The sequence below is a fragment of the Rhinatrema bivittatum genome, chromosome 5, assembly GCF_901001135.1.
Source record: "Rhinatrema bivittatum chromosome 5, aRhiBiv1.1, whole genome shotgun sequence".
Taxonomy (NCBI): domain Eukaryota; kingdom Metazoa; phylum Chordata; class Amphibia; order Gymnophiona; family Rhinatrematidae; genus Rhinatrema; species Rhinatrema bivittatum.
Genome location: NC_042619.1, coordinates 308,618,413 through 308,643,198, shown reverse-complemented (window position 1 = coordinate 308,643,198; position 24,786 = coordinate 308,618,413). Strand labels below are relative to the sequence as shown.

General features: G+C 43.0%; 1 protein-coding gene across 1 annotated transcript in view; it reads left to right on the top strand.

The window, feature by feature from the left end:
* Positions 1 to 24,786, top strand: part of LOC115092445 (vomeronasal type-2 receptor 26-like) — a 167,881-nt gene that overhangs the window by 47,040 nt on the left and 96,055 nt on the right. Inside the window, exon 2 of the mRNA XM_029603278.1 lies at positions 7,526 to 7,817. Coding sequence (XP_029459138.1) covers positions 7,526 to 7,817 — 292 coding nt within the window. The remainder of the gene's footprint in view (positions 1 to 7,525; positions 7,818 to 24,786) is intronic.

The following is a 24,786-nucleotide window of genomic DNA, read 5'->3' as shown; positions in this document are numbered from 1 at the left end:
GGGAAGATGGGTTAGAGACATTCAAATTCATCAAATTATAAAAAATGCACAAGAAACAAATCATTTCCAGAGGAAAGAATGCTTTAGAAAAAGATCCTGTATGAGGCTTCATGGGGGAGACTCAGGAGCAATATTGGGAAATATTTCTTCACAGAAAGGGTGGTAGATGCATGAAATGGTCTTCCAGTAAAAGTGCTGGAAACAACAGTAACTGAATTCAAGACAGCATGGGATAAGCAGAGAGGATCATGAGAAGAAGTGAGGAGAAAGCCAAAGATCACTTTGGTCTCTGGGATTGCACCAAGAACAAAATTGGGCAGAATAGATGGGCCTTGTGGTCTTTATCTGCCATCATATTCTGTTCCTATGTTACTCCCTTTAAGTCTCACATCATGGCCTCTTGTTCTATAACTTCCATTCCATTGAAAAATATTTGCTTCTTGTATGATATTTATTATAACTTTGAGGTGCACAAATGTTTCTATCAAATCCCCATCTTTCTTCTCTGCTCTAGGGTCTACAGAGTTAGGTACTTAAGTGAAAACTAAACTATAGTACATAAAGTAAAAACCAGTTTCAAGAAGTCCATATCTTTTACAGATCTCCGGGTTTCTTTTGAAAGTGGTCAAGTAAATACTGTAGTGGACCAGGTTCAACAGAAGATCTTTACTGGGCAGGGAAATTTCTCCTCTCTGTGAATGATCAGAACCCACTCTTCCAGCTCAAGCAAACCCAAACCCTGGAAAAAAAGGTTCAGTCCATATCTTGGATTTGTGGTTTCAATAATGCCAAATTTATTAAATATAAAAACAGTGTGTCTTCAACAGCTTCAACTGTTTCCACAGTAAATATTCAGTTGCAAAAATAAAACTTACTTATCAGCACAACCAGCTCTTCAGCATAGGGAATTAATTCTTGGCAAATCCAGAACAGTTAAGCAATAACAGATCAATCACTTAATTCAGAGGCTGAGATAAGTGATGAGACTTCCAAAGGCAGGCTGTTCTCTTTGGTGGTGTTCTCATAGTTCCTCATAGGGGCTCTTCCAAAAAGAAGCTAGGCCTTAAGCCTAGGAGTATAGGTTTGTTATTAATCCCTCCATAGAAAAATTTGCCTCCATGGGTTTCTGCACCAGGGAGGCAAATTGCTTTTTGCAGCAAGCAAGCAAAAAGTGGAAATAAAAAGTAGACAGAAAAAGGCTCACACTCACTGCAAGACTCACCCTTTATACTCCAAGATGTCCCTTCTACCAGCATCAAGGCTTAAAGGTATGAACCCCCTTATACACACTCTACTGTTGCTGCAAATACCATTATTCTTTATGGGTAGAGATTAAGTGAGGTTTATGTAACAGTTAAGCATAGACCATTTTGGGACCAGCATCACATAAATCTCATGTGATAAGGGATTTGATAGCCTTGTTCTGGGCTTTCTCTATCCTGCCTAATTCCTTCCTGTATGGCATTTATTTATTTATTTAGCATTTTTATATACAGAAGTTCATGTAACAGGTTACAAATCACCTCGGTTTACATTATAACAAAACCGTTGCATAATAGTGCATTACATTGAACAGGGCATCCAAGATTGGATAAATTGCTCCAAATGGGGGTCTCATCAACAACTTTAGAAGGGCATAATCACATTTATTTTGCTTTTGGTTATAGATTTCCATATGCTCCCTAGAATTCCTCTGGTTCTAGCCCTCATCTTTTTCTTCTTTTTTTTTTTTGTAACCTTTTTATTTTTATAAAGTCAGAACATACACCAGGCATTAAAATAAGGAAAAGAAGGATATCAGCACACCACATGATGGACTACAGAATAAAAGTAACAGGCCGAAAGCTCCTATTGGGAATTGTGAAACTTAGTAAAAGAAAATACTAATGTCTGAAGATAAATGACTTCCCTATGAAGATATCTCATAAATACAGGAGGGCAATCATACATACACATTCATACAAGAAAACTGTGTGTTTGGTGATGATTGATGCACAATATAATTTTTTCTGTTTTATGTGTTTGTACCTGTATGATTTTCTTGCTATTGTACTTATGAAGTTTATAATTCCTTGGTTATTTTTCATTGTTAATATTAATTTGAAGTGTAGAATAATTTGAATTCTTAGAGTAAAAATATTACTTAAAATGTTCAAAAATTCTTTTTAATTGATGTTAAATTCTGCCTGAAATTGATCATATACTTGCACGCCTGTATTTATGAGAGATGAATTGTGAAACTTCCAATATGGGTCCCAAATCCTATCGTACAGTTTAACATTATCACGTAACATAAAGGTTAATTTCTCATGGCCCTCATGTTTTCATACTATTGTAGAACTTAGAAATCATCGGTTGTGATCACTCTGATGTCCTTCTCCAGATTAGTACTCTTAACTATCTTCTCTTCCCTCTTCCTTCTTGAATAATGTACAACTTCCTTGAATTTATACATTTTGCGGTGCCTCTATTTGAAATGCAGTTTTCAATCCTCAATGTTTTATTTATTTTTTATTTAAAATGTACTGTCCCGGAGATCGGGTAAAGGAGCCAGAAGAGTCCGGAGTGGAGCCGGGGTCAGAGCGAGAATCAGCTGACTGTTTTGACTGAGATTCCCCCCTAGTGACTGCATCTGACATCATCTTCGAGTGACGCCAGAAGGGGCCTATAAAATCGGCCCTTAATGCAAAACTCTCTGAAGATCAGGTAAAGGAGCTAGAGGAGTCCGGAGTGGAGCCGGGGGCAGAGCGAGAGCCAGCTGACTGTTTCGACGGAGATTCCCCGTAGTGACTGCATCTGATGTCATCTTCAAGTGACGCCGGGGCCTATAAAATCGTCCCTTAATGCAAAACTCTCTGGAGAATCGTGTATAGGAGCTAGAGAAGTCTGGAGAGGAGCCGGGGGCAGAGCAAGAGCCAGCTGATTGTTTCGACGGAGATTCCCCCCTAGTGACTGCATCTGATGTCATCTTCGAGTGACGCCAGAAGGGGCTTATAAAATCAGCCCTTAATGCAAAACTCTCTGGAGATCAGGTAAAGGAGCTAGAGGAGTCTGGAGTGGAGCCGGGGGCAGAGCGAGAGCCAGCTGACTGTTTCAACGGAGATTCCCCCCCTAGTGACTGCGTCTGATGTCATCTTCGAGTGATGCCGGAAGGGGCCTATAAAATCAGCCCCCCTGCGGCGTGCAGCCACCGCCGGGGCACACGGCTTTACTTCATTTTTGTCATCCTGAGAGGATCCTCTACCGGCCCATTTCCAGGAGGAGCGATCATTGGTTTTAACACAATCCAGTTGAGCTAAGTGTCCTTCCAATATTCTCTATTCTCGCGAGTTTGAATATAGTTTTATTTAAAAGCTATGCCACACTCGACCCAGAAGCGTCGGGCTCGAGAAAGGCCAGTAATGGAGGGCACGCTAGTGACACCGGTATTGGGATCTATGGATGCCCATATCAGGCTGGGAGAAATGTTGCCGGGTGAGGTGTCGCTTGAAGGGAACCAGGAAGGTGTGGATTCCCTTCGTGACTCTATATTCTCTTTATCCCCGGTCGTGAGATCACCACCTGAAAACCCCACGACTTTAAGCACAATATCTAATGTGGAGACTCCGACACCTTTGTTGGTGACAGAGGGAAACCCTGGGACATCAATGATATTAGACGTGGAGGGAGGGTCTCCTCCTGGAGGTTCAGATGGTAACGTAAACGAGGGTCAGATACTACACCAAGTTGAAAATGTCTCCTATGAGCCTTTAAGATGTGAAATTGATATTGTGCCTATAATTAGACCATCTGTTTTTACTTTAGAATCTATCTGGGAAACCTTGGTTGTGATAAAAATTTTACATCAGCTTTAGTGCCTTTGGCAAAAAAAAAAAAAAATAGAAAATGTTGATATTAAAGTTAATAAGGTATTATCTAATGATATTGAATATCAAATTATTGAATCAACTAAGGCAGATATGAGAAAATTGCAAGAACAGAATACAATGTTAATTAAAGAGAATCAATATGTAATAAGAAAAATGGAGAATCTGGAAAACCGGATCCGAAATAAAAACTTAAGATTGATCAATTTCCCTAAATTGCCAACTATTTCTGCAAAAGAAATGTGGAACAAATTTGCAATAGAATTTTAAAAAATTCCACAGCAACCTTTACCACCTTTGAACCATATATACTACCTTCCTTCTTGGAAGAAAGAGGAAAAGGATCAAGATTTTCAAGAATTAGCTCCTTTAAATGAATCAGAATTTCTTGAATCATCAAATATTGGAGAGGCCCAACCGGCTACGTTGATTATTTCCTTTTTGTTAAATACTGATAGAGACTGGGTCTTAAGGCTTTATTTTAGGAATATTAAAGAGAAATTCTACCAGTTTAATGTGAGAATATTTCCCAATGTAACTAAAGAAACACAAATAAGAAGAAAACAGTTTTTGATAATGAGGCCAAAGTTACTACAGATGGGAGCCTTGTTTAAGTTAAAGTTTCCATGTAAATGTTGTGTATCTTATCAAAGTGTTAAGTATTGTTTTTTTCAACCCTCACAATTAACTAAATTCATAATAGAGCTAAGGTTGAAAGCTCTGGTCTAGCAACCCCATAAAGTTTTACGGATGTTCTCACAATTAGTAATTTGAACTCCCCAGGTTGGATTGCGTTTTAATTTCCTTAATTTCTTTATATTTTGTGATTAAATATAACCTTCAATGTATGTATGATCTACTTCTCCTATAGTGGACTTAGGAAGCTATGGTTAAAAATAATATCTATTGTTTTCTTATTTCTTTTATATATGGAATTTTTGGTTAAACCATATGATGTAAGATATCAAGAATTTCTTGATTATGTAATTTAAAATATTGCTAAATAAAAAATTAAAACTAAAATAAAATGTACTGCCCACCTGGCAACATTTATATGTGGTTTCCAGAAAAAAATTCATAAATCTTAATGTACATTAGGACCTAGGTATAAAATGTTAAAACCTCAGCATAGCATAATTAAAACACAAAAACAAAGACATAAAAAACTGCTAAAACCTCACCCACAGGGAAAATCTTCTACAAATAATGTCATCTACAAGGGATCTCATCCACCAGATGAAAGCTGATTTAGTCTCATTTGCCTATCTCATACATCATTTTTTTCAGGAAAACAAAGGTTTTCTTCTGTTACATCAATACAAGACTTATCCATAGACATTCTTGTTAAGAATAAGCTTGGATACTCATGAGGTTTTGTAACTGAAAGGGTAGGAGCTTTTCCTTTCGGTTCCCTTACATTTGAATAATACAGGCCCAAAGCCATCCCTGAGGATGCATTATAGATATTACCACAGAATTTGTTTTGTCATATTTTTCATGCTGAACCACTATTTCAGTAGTTTTATGTTGGCACACCATCACTCTGGCTTTTGCAATCATGATTGCATTCTACTGTTTATAGTTTTTGAAATATTGATGTTATGATTCTGCTCATGGCTAGGCCATGAGCAGCCTCTCACCTCTCCGCCGCCTGCTTGCCTATTCTCCCCGCACTCTGTGGCGGTCGTTGCTGCCATCATTCAGCCTGCGCGGCTGGAGGCCGCCAACATCGTTGCTCCTCTCTCGGCGATCAGAGCCGCAGCCAGTCTGCCTATGTGGCCTAGAGGCTGCCAACGTCATCTTCTTCCTGCGGTAGGCAGGGCCGGCACTGCCACCATCCTTTTCTATATGGCGAAGCCGCCGCACGCCTTGCAGCCCACGCGGCTTGGAGCCGCTATCTGGTTCCTCCTCTGTGGCAGGAAGCCGCCTCCAACGTTGGGCCTTGCTCTGTGGCCTAGTGCCACCTCTAGCTTCCTTCTTTGCGGCATGGATGCCATTCTCCAGGGTCCTGCCCCTTGGCGCGAGGCAGCGCCTCTCTCTGGTTTTTAAGGGGCCTGTGGTGGGAGTAATCCCGCCACCCCTCCTGATGATGTTATCCTGGGTATTCCTCTTCAGCTTTATAAAGAGGGTCCATCTTCAGTTCTTCGTTGCCTTTCCAAGGAGCCAGTCTGCTCCTGGACGTTTCTTCGTTGTGAGCTTCTTCAAGGCATTCCGTTCTTTATGGGAATTTCCTTATTGTCTTCTTCTGTGTTCCTGGTCTCTTGTCGGATCCTGTATCTCTGTCTTGTCATTGCCTTGATGTTCCTGATGTTCCAGATGTCTTGTTCTCCAGATGTCCTGATGTTCCAGATGTTCTGTTCTCTAGATGTTCTGATACCCAGATGTTCCATCTCTCGGCGCCTCCTTGATGCTCTTGACTGAGTGTCCTAGGGGTATGAAGTTCAGATGTCCTGATGTCCTAGTATCCGGATGTCCTTGGTTCTGGCTTCGCCTTAGCCTCCCCCCGGCGGATTGGACTTGCAGTGTATCTGCCACGTTGCAGATTGCACCAGGTCACTGAAGTCTCTACTCCGGCCAGAACCTGCTTTGAGTGTTGCCCGGATTCCATCGCTTCCTGAGCTTTAACCCTGCGGTCCTTTGTTCTCTCATCAAGTGTAGTGCCTTGTGTATAGCCTGACCTTGACTGCAAGTACCTTCATCTTGACCATGTCTTCAAGTGTCTTCATCTTGTTTCAGTACCATCACCTGTCCTCGACCTCTGTCCATCCTGTTGCATCTGCTGTTCCAGGAGGCAGGTCCGAAAGGGCTATCGAGTGGCCAGAGGGCTACCCCAAAGACCAGCATTGCATTGTTAGGTCTCTCTTGATGCGCTCCTGGTCTTCAGCCTGTCTGCTCGTGCTTGGACATGTCTTGCCTGCCTCGGTGCTTCCTCGGAGCCCCTCAGCAGTCGCGCCGTGGTCCAAGGGCACACTACCTCTCCAGAAGTGGGACCGCTCTCTAGTGCTCCCCTAACAATTGGCATGAATAATGTTTTTTAAGTTAAAATAAATTTCCTTTTTCATTAAACATCATTACCAGCTCTTTGCTCTCATTTTTGGTTCCTCTACGACCTATTGAACTCTTCCACCATGACTATCTTCTGTTCTGGTCATTGGTTAAGATGTGGGTGAGACTGAATGTCTGTGTTGATTTCTACTACTGCACTAAGGGCCCTGGAGGTTTATGTCTCCTCCCTGCCAGTGAACCCCAGCATCCCAGGAGCCAAGTGTGTGATGAGATGGCAGAGCAAAAGAAAGATCTTGACTGTTGATAGCATCCTGGGAACTCTGTGGCCCTTGAATTCAATCTAAAAAATGAACAAGTGGTTACACAGAAGAAAGCATACATAATGCACAGGGCCTTGGAGCTTTGTCCTTCATTCCTTCAATGGAGGAACTGCTTACAGGTTGATAGAGTTCAGGACTTAACCCTGATATTAAGTGTGTGCCCTAGCGCCTATAGGAAAACCCGGGTCAGTCTTACATTTGCTTTGATTACAATATTAATTTTGCATCTCCTGATAATATAAAAGTACTTCTGCCAAATATCCCACACCTCAAATTCACTTACTACAGTTTAATTTCCTGGTGGTATTATAAAACATGTGCTTATTTTCACAGATCGGTTCTTCAGTATTATCAACATCTATTGGCTTTCCTGTTTGCAATCGATGAGATCAACACCAATGCAGAACTATTACCCAACATTACCCTAGGATACCGTATCTATGACTCCTGTTCCAGTGATATTAAATCCATACTGAGCATCCTGAGCATAATATCTAAGAAAAAGGAACCCGTCCCTAACTACAGCTGCGGAGAGAGAGGCACTCTAGCTGGTGTCATTGGAGACTTGTCATCTGATTCAACACATTCAATAGCAAGAGTCACAGGTATCTACAAATACCCTCAGGTAAGAGTATGAGAAAAGTCCATTTTTTAGTAAGTCAAAAAAGATAAATACCACCATACACAATTAAAGGCAATAGAAATGGTTCTCTTGCACAAACAAACATATATCTCAATCATCTGGCACCCTGCTTGGAGACATCCAACCCCCCGCTCCCTCCTCCCCGCTGTTCTTCTGAAGGCCAGATTATTCTGAAAAATCTCTGCCATGTTTGTCTCCATCCTCTATGCCTGACCCTGCCCTGTACGGATGTCATCTAGAGTGACTAAGAGGACCTGAAAAGGAGGACACCCAAAATAAAATAGAAATTTAACTCACCATATTGCAGAAGACTCCTTCTGTGGACCGGATTGTCCTATTGAAGTTTTGCTTTCCTGGAAGTGGAAGGGCCAAAGAGGTGGGGAATATGCATACTTTAGGAGGATTATGGGGGGCAGAGACGTCCAATACTCCAGGTGTTTGTGCTGAATCAGGCTGTCCCTCCCCCCCACCACCAATATGACTTCCCTACCCTTTTCTTCCCCAAACTAAGTAGACAAAATATGTCTGTGGGGTGGGGGGAGAATTGACCCAAGAACTCTACTGGGCTGCCAGGTTTCAATGCTGTAGAGCAGGACCCAGCCAGATCATTTTCCTCTGCATTCTTCACCTCTGGAAGAGGCCAGATGCGCAATTGACCTGTACAACTACTCTCTCCTGCAGCCTGCTAGGACAGACAGCATGGATACTGGTTTAGACTAGACTGGGAACCTGCTCTCTCCTCTAGCCCAAGATCAGCCTTGGTGGGCTGTTCTCCTGCTCTGGTGGGACAGGGGCTGAACTGATCCACTCCCTTTGTTCATGCGGGGCCCAGATCACATTGGCCACTCCTGACCTGCCCCTGCACTCCTCTCCTCTATGTGCAGCTGCTCTCTCCTATGGGATAAGGGTGGGGGGCACCCGGCCTTTGGGGAGGTGCTGTCTCCTGTGGCAGTGGGGTGGCTGGGGACCAGCTTGTTGGTATTCCTCTGTGGCACTGGGCTGTGAGATACAGCTGGTCCAGATACTGCAGCTAGATTAGTCTCAGCCTTTAGCATGCACAAGGCACTTTTGTCAATGGGGTGGGAAAAGTGTGGCTGCAACCCAGTAAGCTTCTTAGGGTGGCGGGTGCATACTTGAGATGGGGAAGGAGTTGGCATGAGTGTCTCTTACAGGCCCACATCCCACCAACAGGTGACAGAACCAACATGGGGACTATAAAAGGAGTGCATGCTGACCCACTTTCTGTCCCCACATGTCTACCACTTATTCTGTGGTAGCCACCCCCATACTTGTGCTCACTGTAACCTGCACAAGAGTCGAGACTGTTAGAATTTTATTTTTGTCAGGCAGGGGTGTGTGTGTGTGTGTGTGTGTGTGTGTGTGTGAGATGGGATCTAACTCCCAGACAAGGTGACAGGGTGACTGACCAACACAAAGCTGGACCCCTGGCAACCCCAATGTCATTGCTGGCCCCAGAAACTGGAAAACAGACCTGCTAGAGGCAAAGAGCTGCTTTTTTACAGCAGGAGAAGCAGGACTGTATTACCATTTGATGCCCTGCTTAGAGCCCTTCTCCCCACTACTGTCTTCTGAATATTTGTCTGTTCCAGGAAATGCTTGGTTATGCCTGCTATGCCTTGCTCTGCCCTCCATGAGTGTGGTTGCCAGCCCCAGGAAGTCAGAAAGCCCATTGCCACCAGCAAATCACCTCCAAAGGGGCAAATCCAAGGGGATGTGCCCTTTATATCCCCCTTCAGGATCTGCAAGGAGGAAATGTTTAAGGTCTGATTTTCTAATTCTGTGATTAGGTGGGCAGTTGCTGAATGTGTTTGGATAAGGATTCAGGGAGTTGTAATAGAAAGAATCAGGGATCTTGAAAAGGGGGAGATAGGGTCCAGGAAGCCTGATGGTTATTGGCTTAAAGCCAGGGTGGGCAGTGCTTTGATCACCCCTTGTAGGATTCTTTATATGGTGGATTTTTAAAAATGGATCCTTGATGAATACTTCACAGAAGTTTAATTAAATGCTAAGTCAATCAACAGTAAATTATCAACTGTATGGTTTCATCTTGGATTATTGGATGGACCTCACCTGTCACTGAGAGATGGTTAGATAAACCTAGAGGGTGCTGTTATTGCAGTTGTGTCTCCTGGAATATTTAATTATTCATCAGTCAATGACTGGGAGAAAGGGGTTGGATTAGCAATGATTTATCATAGTTCATTGCTACTAATAAGATGTGATTCATCATCCTGAGAGGTTTGAATGCTATTTAGAAAACTTGATAGAAGTGGAGAGGAGAGAGAGAGATATCTCTGGGTGTTTTCATCAGGCTATGCCAAGCCACCTATAACTGCTACTGGAGGTCCTCGCAGGTGAGCATAAGAACCGGCGAGCATCGGCACGCACCAAAGCGGCGCCCCTTCCCTTTGTGCGGATTTTTACTCTTTCTAATAGTTTTCTTGACTCATTCCTTGGAATGAGGAAAAAAAGGGATCTGCAAGGGTTTATTTGGCCAAACTTCCTCTTACCTTCTCTAATTCTCAACTGACTCTTGAGTCTTCCCAGTTTGTGCCTCAAGCCTCACAAGCTGCATTTGAGGATTTTTCTTCCATGTTGGATGCAACTTCAGTTTCTATAGGCACCTCAGGTGATGGCGAGTTCTCCTTTCAGGACTGAGATTGGGCCTAGAGCTGCAGAAGTGGCTTCTTTGACTCCCACTCTGGCAGGAGAGTCCCCTAAGCAAGGTTCGTCTTTTTTGTCATCTTTTCTCAAAATGACTGTTTCTTCTATTAGTTTACAGCAAGGAGATTATAACGTGGGATATGCCATGGAGAGTTATATCTAAGTTGGAAAATATTCTTACATAAAGAATAGTTTCTGTTTTACTTAACTTGGAAGGAGTAGCTCTACAGGCTAGAAAGAACACTCGAACAATTAGAGATCATTCTAATCAACTATCTACCACTGAAGAGGCATATTCCACTTTATATAGATCCGATACTGCTATTTTTCATCATAAGATTGAGAACTTTGGGAACTATAACAGAAGGAAAAATGTAAGATTTCTGAGCTTTCCTCTGTGTTCAATGACTGTTCCAATAGATATGTTTAAGAAGTTTTATATTGACTTTCTAAAGCTTTCTAAGTAAGCAGTTCCATACGTTAATAAGATACATTACTTGTTCGATGTTAATGCATCATCATCTTAAGAAGCTGTAAATGTTGCTCCATTGTCCTTTGATTTGTCAAATTTTTTGGAACAATCAGATTCCCTTGCTCAAGATTCTGCAAACTTGTTATTTGAATTTTCCAGAGAATTTGCGAGCAATGGACATCAAGGCTATTCTTTAACTCAAGGACTATGAGTTCTTGGGACATAAAATTTTGATATTTCCTGACATTGTGAAGGAAGCACAACAATGCAGGAGGTTATTTTTGTCTAAAAGAGAAAGGTCTTGGAGCGACCTTTTAGCTCAGGTTTCCATGTAAATGCATCATTAAGTTACAACAGGTTAGATATATGTTTTATGACCCTGTACAATTGGAGAATTTCTTGGTGAGTAAGGTTATTTCAAATTGAAAACTCTCCATATCATTTGAAGCCAAGGATAATTAGGCTTGTTATTTCTTCTATTTTTTTTCCTTTTAATTTCTTTTCTCCTTATGTGCACTAGTCTTTGGAATAAGAATGTAATTATTTTCCTTGTGCACTTATAATGTAACATTTGTCTCAATTTAGTATTTCTCCCTATTCAAGATTATTCTTGATTGTAAATTATAAAAAGCATAAAGAAAAAAGAAAAAAATATTGATAGAGGTTCATATGCAAAGAGGTTTGTCCAGGTAACTTTTTGAATTGCCCCTAACCAGAAAAAATGTGTCTGGGTACATCATTAGGTGGATTAGATGAAGGCATTCTGGCGTAGAGTTAAGGTAGCTGGACAACTTATCCAGCTAACTCCAATATCTAGAGTTAGCCAGATATGTTATCCAGTTATGTTTGAATATGGCTGAAAGCAGGTCTAAAGTTATCCAGGTTCTTGTACCCAGATAGCTATATTTTGGTTTTTCTGATTAAGTAGCTAATAAAATTGTTTGTGGCAAAGTCCCATATAAGAGATCATATCACCCCGATACTACAGCGACTACACTGGCTTCCTGTCTTATGATATATAAAATGTAAAGTTATAAACTTGGTTCATAATCATTACAAGATGATCCCCCATTATATTTGTCTAAATTAAGTATTAAGTACCACCATGATCACTATGCTCTGCTGGTCTCCACCTACTTGAGGTTCCAAAGGCAAAAGACAAGAAACCATGCCCTCTCTATTATAGGCCCTGTGTTATGGATCGGCCTTCCTGTTGAACTAAGATCTATAAAGGACCTTTAATTATTTTGGAAAATGCTAATGGCATTTTCAGGAAGCCTTTTTTGTTACCACTAATTGAAATTAATTAGATATCTTTTATCTATTTTATGGTACTTTTTGTATTTCTGCTCTAAATATTATTCTAATTGCTGTTTTATTTCATTATTGTTGTTTTTGTTATGTTTTATATTATTAATGTTTTATGTTTTGACTTTCTAATCCACTTAGTATGCATTTATTATAAGTGGACTATAAACATTTTTTAAAATAAATGAAATAAAAATAAATACCTCTGAGCCAATAGGTTTGATCTTCCTCCCCATCGTGCAAAATCACTAAAGCTGTTTTTGGCCATAGTGCTCAATACTTACACTGTAGGCCTCAAACAAAAAGAAAACACTGCAGCCATAGGTGGAGGAATCTTCCTGTCCCATCCAAATTTGCCCAAAACATGAGGGCTCTGAGCCTCCCTTCTAAGCCCTCACCTCTCCATTTTATTTCATTTATTATTTTTATAGTATTCCAGCAGATATCAGCCTGTCCAAAGTGGTGTACAATCACATATAAGAATTCATATAGAAACATTAAAAGTAATTAAATAAATAAAGTATCCTTATGCCAAACTAAACCCCCCACATCATCCCTTTTATTTGTCCTTTCTTCTGCCATTAAACTGAGAGAGCTTTCATATTCCCCAAATACTTATCCCACCAGATAGTATACAGCCACTAACCAACCTTCTCCTACCACCTTGCCACAAATTAACCATAAACCCCTACAATAATACTCTCCTATCCCATTTATCCATCAGGGAATATCCATGTTTTTAACTTTTTCCTGAATGCCTAACAATTACATTCTAGCCTAACATCCAAGGGTTCTTAATTCCAAAGCTCCAGAACAGCTTCAAAAACATTGGACTGAAGACCTATACATTTCCTTCCTCGTAGGTATCTGCAAAAAAACACCCAGTAGCAAATGAAGAATACAACCTGGGACATACCCGGTGACTAATCTCTGTAAACACCCTGACTCCTCGCCCTTCACCAGATGAAGCAGCAGGGTCATTAACTTAACTTTCACCCTTTCTTTCAAGGGCAATCAATGAAGACTCCATAGTAAGGGCAATGTACTATGTCTTTGAAATTGAACAAAAATCATTTTAGCTGCCATATTCTGCATCATCTGTGCAGGAAGATCACAACACCCCTGGTATCAGGGTTAGGGCACTGCGTGCAGGAAGATCACAACACCCCTGGTATCAGGGTTAGGGCACTGCGTGCAGGAAGATCACAACACTCCCGGTATCAGGGTTAGGGCACTGCGTGCAGGAAGATCACAACACTCCCGGTATCAGGGATAGGGCACTGTGTGCAGGAAGATCACAACACTCCCGGTATCAGGGATAGGGCACTGCATGCAGGAAGATCACAACACTCCCGGTATCAGGGTTAGAGCACTGTGTGCAGGAAGATCACAACACTCCCGGTATCAGGGTTAGGGCACACTGTGCAGGAAGATCACAACACTCCCAGTATCAGGGATATGGCACTGAGTGCAGGAAGATCACAACACCCCTGGTATCAGGGATAGGGCACTGTGTGCAGGAAAATCACAACACTCCCAGTATCAGGGTTAGGGCACTGCGTGCAGGAAGATCACAACACTCCTGGTATCAGGGATAGGGCACAAGTTCTAGTCACATTGATTACATTACTTTTTTTGTCAAGCTACCAACTGTTTCCATTTCCCATCCCCCATATATTGTCAGTGGGAACCTTGGTAACATGAATATTTATTTATTTATTTATTTAAAATCTTTTCTATACCGTCGCTAAGTTATATACCATCGCAACGGTTTACATGTAGGCACATATTTAATGTAGGTAAAAGTGTACTATAGTACATTCTAACAGGTGCCGTCAAAGGTTCGGTTACAATATATCATTAGACAAAATAATTTTTAGAGAAGTGGGTCATGACCGAGTGTACTGAAAGTACTTTTACGGGTAAATTTATCATACATAGTGTTATCAATATGCTAGTTGTGATGTGGGGTTCATAGACTACTCTACTGTATTGTCCTAAGTACTGTGTGTCGGTGCTTATCTGCTTATTCCTGAATAATTTCTATTCTCCCGTCTCCTTGTAAAATGCCTGTTTAAAAAGCCATGTTTTTAAACTTTTCTTAAATGCCTTCAGATCACTTTGTAATCTGATCTCTGGAGGCATTGTGTTCCAAATTGTGGGTCCTGCTAATGATAAGGCCCTTTCCCTCACTTGGGTTAGTCTTGCTGTTTTAACTGAAGGGATGGTTAGGGGTGCTTTATTTGCTGGTCGAAGATTTCTGTGTGGGACGTGTACCCGTAATGCTGTGTTTAGCCAGTCTGATTTCTCATCATGAATTAGTTTATGGATGGTACATAGGGTTTTGTATTTAATTCTGTGTTCAATCGGTAACCAATGTAGTTCCGCTAGGGTTTCGGTTATGTGGTCCCTCCTCCTTTTTCCGGTTAGTATTCTAGCTGCTGTGTTCTGAAGTATTTGAAGTGGTCTTAACGTAGTATTTGGTAGTCCTAGCAGCAGGGCATTACAGTAATCCGTGCTGGAGAAAATTAGTGCCTGTAGAATTGTTCAGAAATCATTTTGAGTTAGTAGTGGTTTTAGTTTTCTGAGTACCATGAGTTTTGTGTATCCTTCCTTTACTTTTAGTGATATGTGCTGTTTTAGATTGATTTCAGGGTCCATTATTATTCCAAGGTTACGTACTTTTCCTGCTAGTTCAATTTTCTGGTTGTCTTTGAGGATTATTAAGGTTTGACTGATTTCAGTGTTTTTCCGTTCTAGGTGTAGAAATTCTGTTTTATCAATATTAGTAACAAGTTCCATTTGTGTCAGTAGTTGTTTTATAATGCTTAGGTACATGTTAGCTAGATTTAATGTTTTCTCTATTGTGTCATCTATAGGTAGAATTAGTTGGATATCGTCAGCATAAATGTAATATATAATTCCTAGTCCTGCCAGTAAGTGGCATAATGGCAGCATGTTTATGTTAAAAAGGGTCGCAGACAGGGCTGATCCCTGCGGAACCCCTGTTTTGAGGTTGATTTTTTCTGATAATGTGTTATTGATATGAACTTGGAAAAACCTGTTTTTTAGATATGAGCTGAACCAGTTTAATGTTTTGCCTTGTAGTCCAATAGGAATACATATTCATTCCTAAACTGACCTTCACTGACCTGAAAAGTGTCAAATTGTATCATTTTCTGTTAGCGCGCACTAACTCCCGTTAGTGCGCACTAATCGGAAAAAAAGATTTTTTTAACTAAAAAATTGTGCCAAACACGATTTTCTTCTCCTGCCAGACGATTTCGATCATTAAGACGATCGGGCACACGATTCACATCCCAAGTTTAGATAGACTAAGAGGGTCCATAGTCAATCCTTGCTAACTCGATGTATTAGCAAATTCCAAGACCTTTTATATCCGTCGCAGATGATGTCATCTTCAGGGGACGCCCCCGAGGTTCGCGCCATTGCCGGTAGTTCAGTCGGGGCCGCGCATGCGCCCCTAGGCCTCCAGGAAACATGGTGGAGACAGCGTCGAGCCAATCCAGGGATGCCGGAAGAGCCTCGGCAGAAGGACGCCACTGTAGCCAATCTTCCCGCGGATGAAGAGGGAGGCGCCAAAGAGGTAAAGAGGTAAGGAGGGCGGAGAGAGGGCATCGGGCACCTACGGACACAACAGATGCAGACCTTTACATTTCTGAAAAGCATTACTGATGCACAAGGATACAACCTTTTCTGATGGAAAGAAATCTGGAGAACTAAAGGGTCAAGATATGAAACACTGATGGGATAGGAACAGTGTTAGGAAAACTTTCTTCACTGAAAAGGTAATGGATGCATGAATTGCCTTCCCAGAAGAGGTAGTGAAGACAAGAAATGTAATGCAGTTCAAAAGGGTGTGGGATAACACAGAGGATCCATAGTAGCTACAGGCAGAAATGAAGAAAAGAGATAACCTGCACCGAGCAGCAGTTATTACCCTGAAAAGAAATAAAATAAAAACAAAAAAAACTTGCTGGGTAGACTGGATGGACCACTTAGGTCTTTTTCTGCTGTCATTTACTTTGTTAACCAGACTTGTGGTGGGCATGGGACCAACCATTTGTCTAGAGCAGTGGTTCTCAAGCCTGTCCTGGGGACCCCACCAGCCAGTCGGGTTTTCAAGATATCCACAATGAATATGCATGAGAGAAAATTTGCATGTTATGGAGGCAGTGCATGCAAATGTTCTCTCATGCATATTCATTGTGGGTATCCTGAAAACCCGACTGGCTGGTGGGGTCCCCAGGACAGGGTTGAGAACCACTGGTCTAGAGAATTGGGGACTGCAGTTCAGTTTACTCATCCCTGATCTAGGGTGCATTGTTCTTATTTAGAAAAAAGTGGAATTTGTGTTAGAGATATTTTGGTTCCAGGTCATAAGATGGACCTCCCAAAGGTTGGCTTGGCATGGTTTTGGGAGCCGTTGAAACATGTGCTGCACAGATAGGGGCGGATTTTCAGAGCCCTGCTCGCGTAAATCCGCCCAAAACCGGGCGGATTTACGCGAGCAGGGCCCTGCGCGCCGGTGAGCCTATTTTACATAGGCTCACCGGCGCGCGCAGAACCCCGGGACTCGCGTAAGTCCCGGGGTTTTCAGAGTGGGCGTGTCGGGAGGCGTGTCGGGGGGCGGGGCCGGAGCGCGCGGCGTTGCGGGGGGTGTCGGCAGCGTTTTGGGGGCGGGTACGGGGCGTGGCTACGGCCTGGGGGCGTGGCCGCGCCCTCCGTACCCGCCCCCAGGACGCGGCCCGGCGCACAGGAGGCCCGCTGGCACGCGGGGATTTACGCCTCCCTCTGGGAGGCGTAAATCCCCCGACAAAGGTAGGATGGGGGTTTAGACAGGGCCGGGCGGGTGGGTTAGGTAGGGGAAGGGAGGGGAAGGTGAGGGGAGGGCAAAGGAAAGTTCCCTTCTAGGCCGCTCCGATTTCGGAGCGGCCTAGGAGGGAACGGGGGTAGGCTGCGCGGCTCGGCGCGCGCAGGCTATACGAAATCGATAGCCTTGCACGCGCCGATCCAGGATTTTAGCCGATACGCGCGACTACGCGCGTATCTACTAAAATCCAGCGTACTTTTGTTTGCGCCTGGAGCGCAAACAAAAGTAGGCTGTTCGCGCTCGTCTGAAAATCTACCCCATAGCTCACAAGGGTGTCATACATATAGCCCGTGGGCCTATTTTGAAAAAATCCCCTGGGCTGATATTTTCTTTCATTCTGCCCCTGCCTACATTATACAGTTTAGAAATCTATCCATTTCATTCTCTCTTTCCTAACTCTAGGAAAACCTTTAGCTGCATTCACACAATGCATTTTTATATCTTAGTAACACAATTAAGAAGTGGAGTTATTTATGTAAATCTACTCAGTCAAATTATCATGGGCAAAAATATTGCTCATTTTAACAATATTGCAGTGAAAATGTTATACCAAGGACATAGCATACAATAGAGACAGTATGTTCCCTGTAATTAAAAGCTTTATTTTACTTTCTTATGCATATAAGGAAGTCAGATGCCAAGTGATGGTCACACTGACTTCCTTTCATGTGGGATGTTCCTGTTGTGGGTCCTGGCCACGGCCGCTCCCCCCTACTTTCTCCATTGCTGGTCGCTGCCGCAGTCCGACTCAGTGCGCCCGGCTCTGGGGCAGGCCGACCACGGCCTCACCCATGGCAGCAAATGCCGTCCATCTCCGATCAGCGGGGCTCTCCCTAGGTGCACGCACGCGGGAGACTCTGCCCTTTAAAGGGGCCATGGCAGGAAACCTCGGCCCAGCCCCGATGGATGACATCACTCCAGAGGGGTATTTAAACCCCGCAGCAGTCTCCAACTCTTTGCCTTTGCAACAGGTCATCTTCTTGGAGTGTATCCTTATCTCTGCCTGAGACCCAAGCAATGTGCCAATACATTAAAGAAAACCTTGACAGGGGTTTCATTCGCCCCTCCATGTCTCCAGCGGGCGCTGGATTCTTTTTCGTAGCCAAAAAGGATGGTTCGTTAAGACCTTGCATAGACTACCAAGGACTCAATGCTATCATTCGCAGGGATCGTTACCTGCACCCACTCAATCCTGAACTCTTGGACCGGCTCCAGGGAGCCAGAATCTTCACAAAATTGGACCTTCGCGGGGCCTACAATCTGGTTCAAATAAAGCCTGGGGACGAGTGGAAGGCCGCCTTCAATATGCGCGATGGTCATTACGAATACCTAGGGATGTGAATCGTTTTTTGACGATTTAAAATATCGTCCGATATATTTTAAATCGTCAAAAATCATTAGAGGCGATATTTAATAGGAATTCCCCCGATTTATCGTCAAAAATCGTAAATCGGGGGGAGGGGAAGGGGGAGGGCGGGAAAACCGGCACACTAAAACATCCCTAAAACCCACCCCGACCCTTTAAAATAAATCCCCCACCCTCCCGAACCCCCCCAAAATGTCTTAAATTACCTGGGGTCCAGTGGGGGGGTCCCGTTGTGATCTTCCACTCTCGGGCGTCGGGCGCGTTGATAGAAAATGGCACCGGCGCCATTTTGGTTTCTGTTCCCCGACATCACGAGCGTAGGAGATCACTCCCGGACCCCCGCTGGACCCCCAGGGACTTTTGGCCAGCTTGGGGGGGCCTCCTGACCCCCACAAGACTTGCCAAAAGTCCAACGGTGGTCCGGGAACGACCTCCTGCACTCGAATCGTGTTGCCGTACGGCCGGCGCCATTTTGCTGTACGGCAATATGGCCAGCGCCATTTTAAGCAAAATGGCGCCGGCCGTACGGCAACACGATTCGACTGCAGGAGGTCGTTCCGGACCCCCGCTGGACTTTTGGCAAGTCTTGTGGGGGTCAGGAGGCCCCCCAAGCTGGCCAAAAGTCCCTGGGGGTCCAGCGGGGGTCCGGGAGCGATCTCCTACGCTCCTGACGTCGGGGGACAAAAAACAAAATGGCGCCGGCGCTACCTTTGACATGTCATATGACAAGGCAAAGGTAGCGCCGGCGCCATTTCTACAACGCAACGGAGGTCCGAGAGTAAAAGATCACACCGGGACCCTTCCTCTGGACCCCAGGTAATTTAAGGCATTTTGGGGGGGTTCGGGAGGGTGGGGGATTTATTTTAAAGGGTCGGGGTGGGTTTTAGGGTTGTTTTAGTGTGCCGGTTTTCACGCCCTCCCCCTTCCCCTCCCCCCCACTGGACCCCAGGTAATTTAAGGCATTTTGGGGGGTTCGGGAGGGTGGGGGATTTATTTTAAAGGGTCGGGGTGGGTTTTAGGGATGTTTTAGTGTGCCAGTTTTCAATTTACACGATTTACACGATATTTTAAAAACCCAAACTGCGACGATCCGATTCCCTCCCCCTCCCAGCCGAAATCTATCGTTAAGACGATCGATCATACGATTCACATCTCTATTCAAGATGCAGTCTCACCATGGAGCAATATAGAGGCATTATGACATTTTCCGTTTTATTAGCCATTCCCTTCCTAATAATTCCTAACATTCTGTTTGCTTTTTTGACTGCTGCAGCACACTGAGCCGATGATTTTAAAGTCTTCCACTATGATGCCTAGACCTTTTTCCTGGGTGGTAGCTCCTAATATGGAACCTAACATCATGTAACTACAGCAAGGGTTATTTTTCCCTATATGCAACACCTTGCACTTGTCCACATTAAATTTCATCTTCCATTTGGATGCCCAATCTTCCAGTCTTGCAAGGTCCTCCTGTATTGTATTACAATTCGCTTGTGATTTAACCACTCTGAATAATTTTGTATCATCAGCAAATTTGATAACCTCACCCATCGTATTCCTTTCCAGAAAAGCACTGGTCCAAGTACAGATCCCTGAGGCACTCCACTGTTTACCCTTTTCCATTGAGAAAATTGACCATTTGTTATGAGCACGACCTCAGTCGGCCGTCACGCTCTGAGGCACAGAGGCGCAGTCGTCTCTTAAACAGGGTTGGGAGTCCTTGGGCCACGGCATGACCCAGGGAGGAGCCCCAAGCCAAACCGAGGGAGGTGAGCTGGTGCGAGCATGGGTACATGGCAAGACATGGCAGACACAAGGACTAGGATTCAAGATCTTACCATCAACCGCTGAAATCCCCGTCTGGGCTGTAACCATCTCTTGCCCTCCCTTGTGCCGCGCGGGTTTAACCCCACCCTACCTCCAACATCAGCAGGAGGCGTCGGCATAAGGACAACGGAAGGACGCCAGACACATTTTCTACCTGCAACCTGGAATCAGAACGCTGCTCCTAGCTTCAAGGCAGGAGCTTTCTCAGCTTTTCAGCTGAACGCTGAAATCCCCGTCTGGGCTGTAACAATCTCTTGCCCTCCCTTGTGCTGCACGGGTTTAACCCCGCCCTACCTCCAACGTCAGCAGGAGGCGTCGGCATAAGGGCCACGGAAGGACACCGGACACATTTTCTACCTGCAACCTGGAATCAGAACGCTGCTCCTAGCTTCAAGGCAGGAGCTTTCTCAGCCTTTCAGCTGAACGCTGAAATCCCCGTCTGGGCTGTAACCATCTCTTGCCCTCCCTTGTGCCGCGCAGGTTTAACCCCGCCCTACCTCAAACGTCAGCAGGAGGCATCAGCATAAGGGCCACGGAAGGACGCCGGACACATTTTCTACCTGCAACCTGGAATCAGAACGCTGCTCCTAGCTTCAAGGCAGGAGCTTTCTCAGCTTTTCAGCTGAACGCTGAAATCCCCGTATGAGCTGTAACTATCTCTTGCCCTCCCTTGTGCCGTGCGATTTTAACCCCACCCTACCTCCAACGTCAGCAGGAGGCGTCGGCATAAGGGCCACGGAAGGATGCCGGAGGCGCACGCACCGGGGCGTCACGCGCTGAAGGGGCGCGACAAAGGGTTATGCCTCTTTGTGCGCCCCTTCGTGCGCCTTATATATATTTACTAATTTCTGCTATTCCATTTTCCTTTTTCACTAGGAAAAAGCCACATCCTGAAGGATAACAACATGAACATCGCAACTATTACAGGATAAGGAAGATATGGAGCACTTCAACCTAGACGGCCGGCTTTGCGAGACAGACAAGTAATCCCAGTAACAGTGTCCAACTCATCTATATCTTTACATTCACTCTTACTCACAACTTTAACTATTTTTCTGATCAATATACAATCAATAAGAAAGAAAAACCCTATAATCAATAAGAAAGAAAGAAAACCCCTATAATCAATAAGAAAGAAAAAACCCCTATAATCAATAAGAAAGAAAACCCCTGGCATACTGGAAAAAAATCCTTCAACACTTACGGAATACATTACAAAACACATTGACATCAACATTCCAGCCATCATACTTGGAGATCTAAACCTCCATTTTGACCGGTCCCCCCTCACACCTGCATGTGATGCCACACTCGCTACCCTTAACACAATCGGATTTAAACAAATTGTCTCAGGCCCAACACACAAGGCTGGCCATACACTGGACGTTATTTTTACGAACGCTCTCGTACAACCTGACCACCCCCAATGCACACCTATACCATGGTCAGACCACTACCGAGTAGACACGCACTGCTCCATTAACTGTAACCCCCAAGCAACACACTCAAAGAAAAGAACCATTGAATTCAGAAAAAAATGCCAAACAGACGATATTATCGAAGCTATAACAGAAGATCTCCATAAATTAGACCTCTCTGATGCCAATACTGCTTGTATCTCTTGGCATCAACTCACCAGCTGCATTACTAATCGACTCTGTCCTCTTCTAACGAAAGAAATCAGCACTGATAAAAAAGATTTTATTTATTTATTTATTTAAAACATTTTATATACCGATTTTCACGGAGGGTATCCGACCAAAACGGTTCACAACTTCAAATTATAAAAGGTAAAATAATAATAATACTAAAGAAAATAAAAAAACATAATAAATAAATAAAAAATAGTAAAGATTGAAGAAAAATACATTGTATAATTATAATCCCTAACACTCTGCATGACTTAACTAAAAAGAAAATTTTTTAACAAAACAAGAAAAGTCAGAAATTTAAGAAGAATTAAGAAACCAAGATCCTCATTATCAAGTAGTTAGCAACAAACAGTCTATTAGGCTCCAGATATGTATCATAGACCGATACTGATATTATAGGGAGCTTTGAGGAGAGGTATTCACTTCCTCAATTCCTGCATAAGCTATTTTAAATAGATAGGTTTTTAGAGCCTTCTTGAATTCCTTGTGATCCATAATTGATCTCAGGGAGTTTGGAATCGAGTTCCAAAGAATGGGTCCCGCTACTGAAAAGGCTCTCTCTCTTGTTATATTTAATCGAGCCAATCTGACTGTGGGCACCTCAAGCAGATACTTAGAAGTAGATCTGAGATTTCTAGTAGGCTTATATAACCGCAATGAGGTGCAAAGCCAAGTTGAATCCGGATCGTATATTAACGTATGAATTAATGACAAGATTTTGTATTTCACCCTAAACTTGATGGGCAACCAATGTAACCCATACAAGATGGGGGTGATATGATGTCTCATGGATGCTCCTGTCAATAAACGGGCAGCAGAGTTCTGAATCTGCTGCAAAGGTCTTAAGGTAGAATCCGACAGGCCCAAAAAAAGGCTGTTACAATAATCTAAACCTGAGAAGATGATAGAGTCTGATTTAAGTAGAAGTGGCTTTAATCTTTTTATTGTCTGTAGTTTGAAAAATGAGTTCTTGGTCAGATGTGAGATGTGATGAGTTAGAGATCAATTGGTGTCTAATTGTAATCCCAAATTACGAACTACTCTTTTTATCTCAATCACCTCTGTACCTAGCGTGAGTGAGGAAGGTGGACAATTAATAGGGTTCTCAATCACACTTAACAAGAGGAATTCCGTCTTTTTTGAATTAAGTTTAAGCCTACTGTGACTTAACCATTGCTCAATTGTCTTTACATACAAATTACATAATGAGATGGTCTCTGTCCAAGATGTTTTATAAGGAATGTACAGTTGTATGTCGTCAGCATAAATTCTAAACTGAACATCCAAGGCTGATAGTATTTGGCACAGTGGGAGGAGATATATATTGAACAACACTGGTGATAGAGAGGACCCCTGTGGAACCCCTGTATTTTGTGTATACATTTGTGACAATTTACCTTTAAAGTTTACTTGCCAGCAACGATCTGAAAAATAACTCTCAAACCAGTTTAATACTGTGCTTTGTAAACCTATCTTTTGAAGTCTGGATAGGAGAATTTTATGATCAAGCGTGTCAAATGCTGCGGATATATCCAGCAAGACTAACAGATAATCTATATTGGAATCGAATCCTCTTATATATGTATCAAATGTAGAGAGAAGAAGGGTCTCTGTGGAATAACCCTTTCTAAACCCATGTTGGTTTGGGTGTAAGATGTCATAGTCTGATAAGTATTCTCTTAACTGGTATAATACCGAGGATTCGATAATTTTTGATAGTGATGTCAAAGCTGCAATTGGCCTAAGATTTGAGAGATCCAATACAGAGGATGATTTTTTCTTTTGAATAGGAGTAATGGAGGCTTGCTTTAGATAACGTGGGAAAATTCCCGTTTCTAAAGATTGATTTATGATAGAACATATCGATTCTGGATAATGAGCCCCCAGCTCTTTAAACAGGATACCGGAACAGGGATTTAAATGAGAGATGGCTTCTGCTTACTAATTAATCTTTGCGTTGTCTCTATCGTAATTATGAAACGCGAACTCCGTAAACTGGAAAAGAGATGGCGTAGAAATCAAGATCCAACACATCTACAAAAATTCAAATCCCTACTCCATAAGTATCATAAAACAACAGATGAAGCCAAGAAAAACTACTACACAGCAAAAATTCATCAGTACCAGTTCAACCCGCGTGCATTATTCCAATATGTTGCTAACATTATTACCCCACCATCAAACAGCAAACCAGAAAATGAAGATAAAAATAAATGTGAGAAGCTAGCTACCTATTTTTATGACAAGGTTTCTAATATTATGGCGCTCTTTACTTCACATTCTCCACCGGTATCCCTTCCACCCACAAGCACCATGATCACCTCACCCTCACTCGCTAATTTTGAAAACACGACTGCTTCAGAAATGGAAGCAATTCTAAAAAAGATAAAACCTGCTTTGCACCCCATGGATATCATGCCTACAAAAACACTCCTCTCCATCCCTACTAGGATTGCACCTCCCATCTCCAACATCATCAACAAATCTATATCGACTGGTGTTTTTCCTACGCAACTCAAGCATGCAATAATAAAGCCTACTCTCAAAAAACCAGATCTGGATCCATCTGAACCTGCCAATTATCGTCCTGTCTCGAACCTCCCATTCTTGTCAAAAATCATAGAAAAAGTAATCAACAAACAACTCACTGACTATCTGGACGATAACCGATTACTATTCCTGTCACAATATGGTTTCCGTAAGAACCATAGTACTGAAACGCTGCTAGTATCCCTTTCAGACGCTAT